This window comes from Lagenorhynchus albirostris, chromosome 16 (genome assembly GCF_949774975.1).
Source record: "Lagenorhynchus albirostris chromosome 16, mLagAlb1.1, whole genome shotgun sequence".
In the NCBI taxonomy this organism is placed as follows: domain Eukaryota; kingdom Metazoa; phylum Chordata; class Mammalia; order Artiodactyla; family Delphinidae; genus Lagenorhynchus; species Lagenorhynchus albirostris.
The window spans coordinates 16,651,584-16,663,976 of record NC_083110.1 but is presented as its reverse complement, the minus strand read 5'-3'; the positions used below and the strand labels follow the sequence as shown (position 1 = coordinate 16,663,976).

At 39.5% G+C, this 12,393-nt stretch overlaps 1 protein-coding gene across 4 annotated transcripts in view; it reads right to left on the bottom strand.

Annotated features, from left to right (window-relative positions):
• The window catches only part of REEP3 (receptor accessory protein 3), a 98,760-nt gene that overhangs the window by 21,233 nt on the left and 65,134 nt on the right, over positions 1 to 12,393 (bottom strand). For 3 of the 4 annotated variants that reach the window (XM_060126354.1, XM_060126356.1, XM_060126358.1), the window contains 3 exons: positions 3,172 to 3,248; positions 666 to 786; positions 379 to 492 (listed from right to left, as the gene is read on the bottom strand). In XM_060126354.1, the coding sequence (XP_059982337.1) occupies positions 379 to 492; positions 666 to 786; positions 3,172 to 3,248 (312 nt within the window). The remainder of the gene's footprint in view (positions 1 to 378; positions 493 to 665; positions 787 to 3,171; positions 3,249 to 12,393) is intronic. The other variant, XM_060126355.1, reaches the window with a different exon arrangement.

Sequence of the window (12,393 nt, the reverse complement as noted above, 5' to 3'; positions counted from 1 at the left end):
CCATGGAGAGAGAGAGGGAAAAAACACCAAAGACAGAGAAAGAAAGAATGGTCATCTTTACTAAAGGTGATTTACTCAAAACTATTTTAAGGTTATAAAGTAGGAAAATTATGACAAAATGACATTTTCCAGTATGTTCTACTTACTAACTAGCTCTCATTTTGTCATCAATTAAGAGTTTCAAAATATCCAACAATTATAGAAAACACATGTTAAAATGCCTTTAAAATAATCTACTTGTTTTTTTCCTAGTATTACAAAAATAAACAGAAGGTAAATTTGTGCCAGAATTTTATAATGATCTGAAGTAAAAAGCCACCCTACTTTATTCATTGACAATGTGACACTGGATTAAAAAAAAGGTAAATAAAAAATTACCTTCACTGCCGCAGTGACAGCAGCAGTAGCTGCTAAATTTAAACCTTGCCGCCCAAAGTTTACCATAGTCTCATAGCCTCGTTCCTTTGCTTGTACAATATAATCATCAATCTCCTAGAAAAAAAATCAAACCCACAAATATTAATTTTATTTAAAAAGAGTGTCAAGAAGCTGAAAACTGGGACTTCTCCCCCTTAACATAATAGTTTCACTCACTTTATAGCATATAGCATGTGATGATATACCTTTCTAATAAGTGATTTGTGGAAATAATCTGCATATCTTACCCTTTCCTTTGAAGAAAGTAGTGGATGAAGGAATTTTCTATATATTAAACTTGCTCCTTTGGTATAGGGAGAGAGCAGCCATATGACAAAAGCAATCTTAAGCTCATAGTACAGGGGGAACCTAACGAGAAAAAATTAGAAAAAAACGCCAGTGAAAATAAAGTACAGACCATGAGGAAATTGCAAAAAAACCTTTTTACAAAGTTCAGTCACTGGGTTAAGTTTTCACATGTAAAAAGTTGTGATCAGGGAAACAACCATGTTTGAACTGACAAAATCTCATTAACTATACAGATCAGAGCAACCTGACCCCTGGAGTGATTCACACCCTCTAGTACAAGATTGCTCCGTTTAGACAAGCACAGCCAATCTGCCAAACTGACTGTGGCAGTTCAGAGAGGGCATTAATAGCATTTATAACCATGATAGTAAGGTACACCCACCCTGTCTGCAGAGCGTAGCTGTTATGGCATTACCTGGACACACCTCCAAGCATCAGGAGTCACCTTTATAAGCGCCAAGTGTACAGTGTTACACCATATACACATCTCCTTCCCTTAGAACTCCCAGAAAACGCCCCCTCCAATTTCATTTGGCCAGAACCGCAGCACTCGACAGACCTAAACTGTTCACTTGAAAGGAGAATGGAATTGCCATTGTGGTAACCTGGGAATTAGGGTAATATACCAATGCCCCTTCCCACTTGATTTTTCAGTGCCTTCTCCGTAGGCTGAATACACTTCCTCAAGCAATGACCATGGCTTTAGCCATGTGACCTGCTTTGGGCAACAGAATGTGAGTGTGACATATGTCACATGCAAGGAGACGCTTTAAATGCCCTTTGACTCCCTCACCTCAACACCCCCAACCTCTTGCTTTCAACTTTTGCTTTTGGCCACGAGAACAGCTGCTTCTTCAGCCTTGGTCCTTGAACAAGAAGACACTTGAAACTGAGCTGAGCCCAGTAAAGTTGCAGCCAACCATTTGTCCTCATATAGCTTGAGCAAGAAATGAATGTTTGTTTTTCTAACCCATTGTGCTTTTAGGGTTGTTTGTTGCCACAGCAAAAGTTAACTAATACATCATGAGGAGACCAGCATCTTGTGGCACATGAAGTACTAAGATACATGACAAAAAAAAAATCTGGGCTCTTCTGATGAGACAGATGGGCAGGGGGCAGTGAGGAATGACTCTTGTGTAGTCTACAAAGGGTCTCTGCAGTGCAGTTACAGAGGAGTTTCTGGACTATCATTGCTCGTGGTAAGCTTTTTCTACGTTGTTTACTTTTTAATAGTGTATATGTGCTACATCTGCAATCAGGAAAAATAAAATAGAAGTCTTTAAAGAGAGAGCATTGAAATTTAAGAGACCTAGTATGGCTTGGAATCTGTGTTCTGCCACTTAAAAACAAACAAACAACCCTCCCCAAACCCCTACACCAAAACATAACAGGTAAATAAATGAGCTGTGGGACAGAGGAAGAGAAAGATCAATGCAGATACAGAGAAGTTGAAAAATAAAGGCAGGTCGTTAAGAACATTTAAGTCTGATGACTTCTGTTTTTTCCTAGCAATCCAATGTGACCTAGTGTGCTATGAGAATATGATGAGAATAGCAAAGTCAGAAAGACAGTTTAAGCAGAGAACAGTTAAATGTTTGAAACAGATGCAGGAGGGAATGGAAGTAGCCACTGACCAAAAGCAAGTAAAAGGAATCGTGACTTTCAAACTGATACCAATATGAGCAGCTGATTGATTTTTTTCAGCTCAACTGGTAGTCTGGGTAAAGAAGCAAAGAAAAGCAATTGTTGGGCTAATTTAGGATGAAGGTTTGTGCAGCAAAGGCGGTTGAAGATAGTGGCAAGGTAGTAAAAATTTAAAGAGTTTGAAAGGAGGATTTCTCCAAGTGATGGAAAGGTATAGATGGAAATACACTACTGAAATACAGCACAAGGAGATTCAAGTTGTTCCATTAAGTATTGCTCCTCAGTAAAATGTTAAATCCTCGAGGATATAAACATGCTTTAATTTTGCCCCATACTGTTTGGAATAGAGCAGTCAAGGAGCTGGTGTTGGGGGGTGTTTCTGTGTGGATTTGACATCATCCAGTTTGAATGTTTGTAGATGAGACTTTTAAGGATGGGGAGGGAGCGCTAAAACCAGATGCTGTGGGATTCAAAAGAGGAGTCGTTTAGGAAGTAATCAAGAAAAAATAGTCTGAAGTCATCAGTGTGGAAAAAAGATAACGACAACCAAGTTTTCTCTATTCCAAGGAGGTGTGTGGGAGATGGGCAGGGAGTGGCATGTGGGGAGGATGAGCCGCCTTCACCTGGGGGATTTCAAAAGGAAAGTAATGTTCTTGTGGGGAACCCACATGAAGAAAATGATACAATGGATAATTAGGTAGACTGATCAAATTCACTCAGTTAACAGCTGGAGCAGGATAAGAACTCAGGACACCTGATCAAGAGTCTATAGTCTGGCCTTTTGTCAACACTAGAACTTACCAAGCAACTGTCTGATCTGCTACTGTTTCAGTCACAGTATAGAGAGCAAAGACAATCCAGTACATCATCCATCGAACCTGTAAAGCAATAAAAATATGTATGAAATAATAGAACAAAATTATCTGCAACTCTGAAAAACTGTATATATCATACATAGTACGTTGGATTAAATGCAGAAGGCGATGGTTTAATTCTCAACAGGTTTTATGCCTGAGTTCCTCACATCACTACATCAGTAGTCTTGGGATATAAGAATCAAAGACTAACAATTCTCTAGGCTTTGATACAATATAATGTGGGAACCGAAATGAGAGAATTGAAAAAATAGGACATGTTTTTCTTAACTGGAGGAAAATTCTTTAACAGATCTTATCTACATGCTCCCTTATGAAGATTACTAGCTAATTATTATACAAATCATATAGTATATGTATGATATGACCACATTTAATCTTTATTAGTCTTTCAAATTTTGCATTCCTTATTTCTCAATATATAGAAACTATTCGGAAACCAAAGAACAATCCTGGGTTTGTTACACCCATAATGCTAGTCACCCACTTTGCAAGTCTAAGGTTAGTGTCTTCTTCCTCTTGCCCTAAATACAAGCCTGTAATCTTTCACATATCCTTTTCCTTCGACTCCAATACCACAAGAGTAGTTGCAATAGACCAAATGTTTGTCTCCCCTCAAAATTCATATGCTGAAATCCTAACCCTGAATGTGTACTAGAAGGTGGGGCCTTTGGGAGGTTTTTAGGTCATGAGGGTAGTGTCCTCATGAACGTGAATGGTGTCCTTATAAAAGAGACCCCAGAGAGCTCTCTCTGCTCTTCCACCATGTGAGGACATATCAAGAAGATGGCCTTCATAAACCAGGAAGTGGGCCCTCACCAGACATGGGGTCTGCTGGCACTTTGATCTTGGACTTCTCAGCCTCTTAAACTGTGAGAATAAATTTCTGTTGTTTATAAACCACCTAGACTATGGTATTTTTGTTACAGCAGCCTGAAAGAACTAAGACAGTAGTTCAGGACATCTTTACCTCTTGCCTGGAACAGAGCATCCTAAAAGGTCCTCAAGACTCTGGTATCTCTGTACCAATCCTTTTCATGGAATGCTGCCATATTAATTTTATCTTGAACTCATTCTCACAAATGAGTGAGAATACACCTTTCCACCTTCCTAAGCACAGAGACTCTCATCTCTCATGTAGGTTGGATTTTCCTTAAGGGTTAAAATCTCTGCTTTTCAACCTAGGTGTCCATCGATAGATGAATGGATAAAGAAGATGTGGTACATATATACAAAGGAATATTACTCAGCCATAAAAAGAAACAAAATTGAGTTATTTGTAGTGAGGTGGATGGACCTAGAGTCTGTCATACAGAGTGAAGTAAGTCAGAAAGAGAAAAACAAATACCGTATGCTAACACATATATATGGAATCTTAAAAAAAAAAAAGGTTCTGAAGAACCTAGGGGCAGGACAGGAATAAAGATGCAGATGTAGAGAATGGACTTGAGGACATGGGGAGGGGGAAGTGTAAGCTGGGACGAAGTGAGAGAGTAGCAGCGACATATATACACTACCAAACGTAAAACAGCTAGCTAGTGGGAAGCAGCCGCATAGCACAGGGAGATCAGCTTGGTGCTTTGTGACCACCTAGAGGGGTGGGATAGGGAGGGTGGGAGGGAGGGAGACGCAAGAGGGAGGGGATATGGGGATATATGTATACGTATAGCTGATTCACTGTGTTATACAGCAGAAACTAACACAACATTGTAAAGCAATTATACTACAATAAAGATGTAAAAAAAAAACCCCTCCACTTTCTCAATAATATAATAATGGCTAACAATAATACACAAAACCATGACAACCACAGGCCAGGGACTGTACTAAGTGCATCACATATATTAATTCACTTATCCCCACAACAACATTATGAAGTAGAAAACAAAATTATATGATTATAAGGAAACGGTGGCAGAGAGAGGTAAAATGACTTATTCAAGCTGCCTGACTCTGGAATTGGTGCTATTAACCAATTTTGCCACGTACAGAAAGAAATGTGAGGAATTGCTGAATGCGAGGTCCAAGAATAACTACTTCCCTTGTTCTCATCCCAATAAGATAACAAAAAAACAAAAATTAGGTCTTTATAATTAGCTAGAAAATCGACCTATTTAGTTTTAATACAGATGCTTGTTTGGGTATTCCATAAACAATAAGGAACTATAACTCAGGTAGCTTTAACAGTTTTCTATGTTCATGGAGAAATCAATTAATAATAGCCATGAAAAACTTTTGAAGCAATGTGTTGTGACATATGTGTAATAATTTACCCAAGAGCTTAGAAAATTGCCTGAAGCAAATAGTAGGGCACGTTATCTCTATTTAAAATACAACGAAATTGATTTATAAGATTATCATCTCAAATTAAAAAAGAATGTTAGACCAAATATTCTCTTTAGTTTTTCACTTTTCATAAGTTATCTTAAATCCCTCACTGCTGCCAGTTCCAAGCTTTTGTCCCAATATGGGGATTTTCTTCCAGGGCTAAAATCCTATGTGTTTTTTCTCCCCGCCCCTTTCTATTTAAAGGAAAGTGAGGCTCTCACATGAGTTCCTTCATTTAGCTTTTCCAAATCAAACAGTAATTTAGTACTCTTACCATTCAACTGTATTCACAAGGTTATCCCCTCAAAAAGAAATGAAGAAAAAAAGCCCCTGCAAACAAAACAACGCACTTTCACTGAGCTAGAAGGGACCTTGGTGGCGATCAAGTTTTTTGAACTACATAAGCCTTTATTGAAAAAAATTGTAAAACAATTACAAAAAACCCAGCTCTGGTTGGTCCTCCCATTCTATCCACCGTCGGACTCCTGAGGAAACTCCAAGAAACCCTACTGCTCCATGGGGCAGAGTTCGAAAATAAGTAACCTGGCAAACTCCTCTCATTTTACTGAGGGCCAAAGTAAGCACGTTGTGCAAGGTCGCCAAGCTGGGAAATGGGCGCAGGAGGGCACAGTCTACTTTGAAGCCTGAACCAGGCAGATTTTCAAACAAGCAGCTGCCATCAGACCAATCTTTTCAGTTCTCTCTTCCCTCTCCGGTACTCAGCCGGGGGATTTCAGTGTAAACTTTACCACCTTCTTTCCTGGGAAAGTGGTGGCTTGAGTTAAATGGTCTCTCTCATAGGAACTTTAGGAAACTTTCAGAAAAATAAATGACTTAAGTCAACGCTTGTTATTTTTCATTATTTTACTATTTCACAACAGTCATTATGGTTGTGATCTTCCAAATGGATAACAACGATAAAAAATACCCCACAGGGCTACCCTGGTGGCGCAGTGGTTGAGAGTCCGCCTGCCGATGCAGGGGACCCGGGTTCGTGCCCCTGTCCGGGAAGATCCCACATGCCACAGAGCGGCTGGGCCCGTGAGCCATGGCCGCTGAGACTGCGTGTCCGGAGCCTGTGCTCCGCAACGGGAGAGGTCACAGCAGTGAGAGACACGCATACCGCAAAAAAACAAAAAAAACAAAAAAAAAGCAAAAAAAAACCAACACACAAATAGTCATAATTTACCTGTTAATAGGGTTGAGTAGAGGTGAAAGGAACTGCACAGATAGCTAATGTTTGGTGATACTCCCTGAAAGACTACTTCTCAAATAGACTAGAGCTGCTACAGTCCCACAGGTTTCAAAAGCACCCTGGCTTCAGTAAAGTCAAGTGTTGATTCAGTTTTCAAATTCATTTTAAACCCCACCAAATAAATAAGTACTTTCACGTATATAATGTTTATCTCTAAAAAGAAAATATTTATTTAGGTTGTGAGAATATGCAATCATGCCAAAAATTAAAAAAGGGAGAAAAGAAGAAAAAGGAGGCTCTATCTTTTTAGTTAAAAAACAACAACAAACTATATACTCAATAGGGTATTCCTAGACATTTTCCTGAGGTATCGGCTACAATTTTATATAAGCAAAACTCCATGGTTCTAATTTATCTTTAATGAATATATTCTTTGACAATCTGCTCTCATAAACTTATGGATTTTTTTGTTGTCCTCATTAGAAAGATGGACCTTAAATATAGTTGAGTTGAGGTAATAATTAAATGAATTCAATGAGTGTGTGTTATTCACAGGAACAAGCACAAAGAAAGTTAACCTTGAAAAGATATTGCTTTCTTTTTTCTGTTAATGGTTGGGATTTTATACCAAATGATTAAAACTATACCTCAAGGCTGCTCAGCCTACTGTTTAAGTTCTAGCCCAAAGGAAATAACAGAAAGAAGTCAAGGAGAGAAAGAAAAGAAGGAAGGAAGGAAGGAAGGAAGGAAGGAGGGAGGGAGGGAGGGAGGGAAGGAAGGAAGGAAGAAAGAAAAAAGAGCCAGTCACAAAATTAGAATTATAAATATGTGGAGATAAAATATTCTTTAGATCGACAGAAAACATCAATAACAAAATGCAATACTAAAACAAAAAACTAGTAGGAAAACAATCACACTGATAATCTTATGACTGTATATAACCAAATATAATAGAAATAAGTGTCATTAAAATGTTATGCAAATAAAAGATTGTAACTTAAAAGGTAACTGTAATAAACCACAATCTACCTTTAAAATTACTGGGAAAAAAAAATGATGTTCTTAAGATAGTGGGAACAAGTACTATTTCTTTCCAGTTCAGAAACAATTGGTAAAATCGACAAAACTGTTGTTTAGATATCTTCATGAGAACAATGAGTAATAAGAAAGCTACTCAACTTTTTCTTAAAATTCTCTTTGATTCCAGGGAATTGAATTATCCAGCAAGGTGGAGCTTATACCTATAAGCACTAAGATGGACACACACACACAGCCTACTTTTGATTAATCTTTCATATCAAACATAATTTAGACTATTCCTAAGGACTCAGGTGGGCTCATTATATATAACACTCATTGACACAACTGTAGCAAACCCTACCTACTTCATATCATGGGAATAGAAACAGGAATATAACAGCTTCTGTCCTCAAGGAGTTAACATTTTACTGGGGAGAAAAACAGGTAAATAACAGTGATTTTAAAAATGTTCTTCTGTTTTTACTACATTAGATGCCCTAGTTCCCAGTATGAGTCAAGAGCACAAGTTTGAGGAAAGCTTATTAAAGGGACTATTTATAAAGTTGTGGGTGAGGTTCAGGAAAACCAACAAAGGATAGTAGTTCACCCTTGAGCTAGAGACAGCAGGAACTGACGTTATCCCCTTGGTGTGAAGAAGGGAGGACAGGGAAGGGTTTCATGGGATCCAGACAGGGTAACCGTAGGGGAGAGCCGTAGCCTCAGGCAGACAGTCACAGCCAACCTGCGGTGGCAGGGAGACCAGTACTCCGACTGCACGCTCACCCTGCCATCTGATCTTCTGCAGGAGCCTCTCATGAGCCAAACCCAAAGGGAAGTCAGACATAATGCAGCCTGTAAGGACTGGCCTCCTGGGCCCCAAGTGAGGCAGAGCAAGGTGGAGCGTGGGGAAGAAACTCCCCTGGAGGGGCAGGTGGTAGGTCCCAGCGCTATTCAGCCTGTCCGCTCTTGGAAACATATCAGGAATCAGTCATTTCTCACCCCTTCCACAGACACCTCCCCAGGGCACATGACCATCATCTCCTGTCTGGATTATCCCTATAGCGTCCTAACTGATCGCTCTGCTTTTTTGGGTCTTTTGCACACATCACTGAGTGTCTCCTTAACGAGCAGGTCATTCCTTTGCTCAAACCCCTCCGATGACCCCCCTCAGGATTCTTACCTCAGCCTACAAGGCCCTGTGGATCTGGCACCTCAGCTGCCTCTCTGGCTTCATCTTCTCCTCTTCCTCCTTCCCTTGTTCTGCTCCAGTCACATTGGCCCTTTACTGTCCTTCCTGTGTACGGTAATGTTCCTGCCTCAGGGCCTTAGTACATGCTATTTCCTTGTTGAAATGCTCTTCCCTCAGTTTCTCACTTGCTTCAGGTCTCTGCTCAAATATTTATCCAAGAGGCCTTTCCTGACCACTTGTTTAAAGTAACAATGTCGTTCTAACTCCTTTATCATGACTTATTTTTCTCTTTAGCACGTATCACATATCATAGACACATCTAACAAATATTCAATTTTTTTTCCTGCCTTTCCTTACTAGAATGTAAACTCCAAGAGGACAAAGACTTTCATTTTTTTCACTACTACATTTTTTTCACTACTAAATCCTCTGCGCCTGCAATTCATAAACATATGAATTGTTGCATGAATATGGGGCTGCACAGAGCTTAGTGTGCTCCTTTACGTCAGGACTGCAAAAGGCTGGACGGTAGACAAGAGGTAAAGACATGACAATTAAATATAGAGGAGTCTTTTAAGAGACCTGGTTTAAAAAGAAAAAAGGGGGAAATAAAAAATAGCAGGAGGCAAAAGGAAAGCATGTGTACAGCCTCAAGGACTGAACATTTTACTGGAGAGATAATGAGATTCAAATTATGAGAAAGCAGGAATACTTAATGGAACAAGATCTTGAATGAGACAGACAAGAATAATATTAGAAAGAAGAGTGGGATCAAGAAAGAAGCAGGGGGACTTCCCTGGTGGCACAGTGGGTAAGACTCCACACTCCCAATGCAGGGGACCCAGGTTCGATCCCTGGTCAGGGAACTAGATCCCACATGCATGCCACAACTAGGCGTTCGCGTGCCACAACTAAGAAGCCCACGTGCCACAACTAAGACCCGGCGCAACCAACCAACCAACCAACCAAATAAATAAATAAATGTTTAAAAAAATAAAAAGAAAGAAACAGGGATGCATCTTCCTCTGGGATAGAAGGAAAAGAAGAGTGGCCATGCTGGGAAGAGGGCTGAAGTGGTTCATAGTTGAGGACCTCTATCTTTACTCTGCAGTAGGAGGGCAGGTCATCTTTTAAGGCTGGGGATGGGTGGGAAGGAGAGTGGACTTGAGAAGAGTAGTAAAGGTTTTTACAAGTTGTCTATATGGATGGAAAAAGACCTGCCTAGTGTAGAGATGGAAGAGGTTATGTGACCAAGGATGCTCTCCACTGCTCTGGGTGTCAGAGCTAGGGGGCTGCAAAGAAAGGTCTAGGATGGTGAAACCAGACAGGTGTGGAGGTGACAGCTTGCTGTCCATAAAAAGACAGAAAAACGGAGTGGTGGCTGGGGAGTGGCCCAGCCAGGGCCGTGCTTCTCAGTCTAACCTCTGAGGGAGGAAGGGCCACGTGTCCTGTTCTCACCGACAGAATCTTAGCTGAGGTTTTTGAGTAGGGCTGGGTCTCCCCCACAGGCTCTCTCCCTTCCTGTGGCTGGGAGGGCAGGGGGCAGAGCAACCTTGGAATCTATTTGTTCAAGATGGGCAGGGCCCTAGTTCTTACACGGTTGCTTGAGAAGCATTTCTTGCTGAAGTCAACACTAACCTGGACCGTCATGTGAGAGAGGAAAACATTTCTGTATTCCCTTAGCCATTGCATTTTTTCCCGCATTTTGTAATTATAGCAGCTTAGCCTACCCTAATATAAAAGGTTATCCTCTAGTCTCTATGGAGAGTGAGAGGGCAAGGCCATAGTAGCCACGGTTCCAGAACCAGGTGGACATTGGTCACAGTGCCATTGGCTGCCATCTGTGACACAGCTAATGCCCTGGTTGGCAGTGATGGGTGCTACTACCACAGTGATATGGAAATGGAGAAGAGGACTTTCCTTTTAAGAAACTCTGGCTGAGATATCCCCAGGGGACTCTCAGAAGTATTGGGGAAGAAACTGGAGGATAGGCAAGATTGATATTCTCATGCAGCAGACTGGGGCAGAGTCAGAGAAATACTATTTCAAATTACTACTGTGATCCTTTGGCAAGTGTGGCTTCTATCTGGGTGAATTTGTTATCATTTGTATTGTCAGTATATGTGACTTAAGGCAATCCCCTGCTGCTTTCAGTAGGCCAAGGAATCAGATAAATAAGCTTGTTAGAAATATGCATAAAGTTTAAAGTCATTATATTCTGAGTGGTAGGCCAAGATATCCAAAAAATAAAATGCATAAAAGTCGGTGGGAAGACTACATGAAAAAAGGTGTTCAATGGTCTATTCTGCCTACTTTGCTTTGTTTTCTTTCCCAGGAGTACACCTAATGCCTACTACAGCACCTGATACAAAATAAATGCTCAAAAATATTTATTTAAAGAATTAGTGACCTGGGCTAATTTATAAGCAAGAATATAATTTCCATTTTCCCTAAGTATTTGGTAATAAAGTTCTTTTGAAGTGGTCACAATGAAATGGCAATCACTTATCAATTTTGGGACACTTTACCCACTATATGTTTCATTACTAGAGAAATGTGATGAATGTTTTAATTAAAAATAAAATATTTATAAATAAAAGATTACTCAAATAGAATGTTAAAATCATTTAAATATCAAAATGAATTTATTTTCTAAGAAAATGTACTCCTGTAATTAGGCAAGTTCTTCTGAAAATTATGGAGTCAACTGTGATATAAATAAAACCATCGTATCTAAAATTACATTCTGGTTTACATAGTGCATGGATCAGATTATCCTACTTAACAAGCCAGCACTTGCTTTATTACTCAAAATCCATAAGGCTTTTATAAAGACTTAGCATTTCGGAAACCCAGACAGTCACGTGATAGTGTTCTTGCTTTACTCTCTGAAAGGAATTAGGATAGTTTAAGCCTGAGTGAATACTGTAAAATGAATGTACTCATAGGCTAAATTTACTATCAAAAGACCATGCTCCATTTAAGAGGTATGCATTTACCTACCCCTGATGCCAAAAGAAAAGTAGGCCTCATTTCATGGGTTTTAAACATTTTTAAACAAAACAAGTTTTTATGATTTAACATTCTTAGACACAATTTTTAATGAAATTGATTTAGATCCCAGGACAAACAAATAAAGCAAACAAAAAGTGAACTGTGACTGTAAAATAATCCTCATGATTTCCATCACGGAAGTTGAGACCAATGCACAGGCATATTTATATACGGGACTATCATGTTCTGGTGGGAGGCTCGTTGCTATAGATTTGCAAGAGTTATGGAATAGTGGTTAGGGCATATTAATGAAAAAGCATTTTTCTTAAATTGTATCTTTATATAAGTTATTCTTGCTATGCCAAGAGCATTGTGATATTATGACAGCAATGATATTAACAATGATGTATGTTAAATCAGTG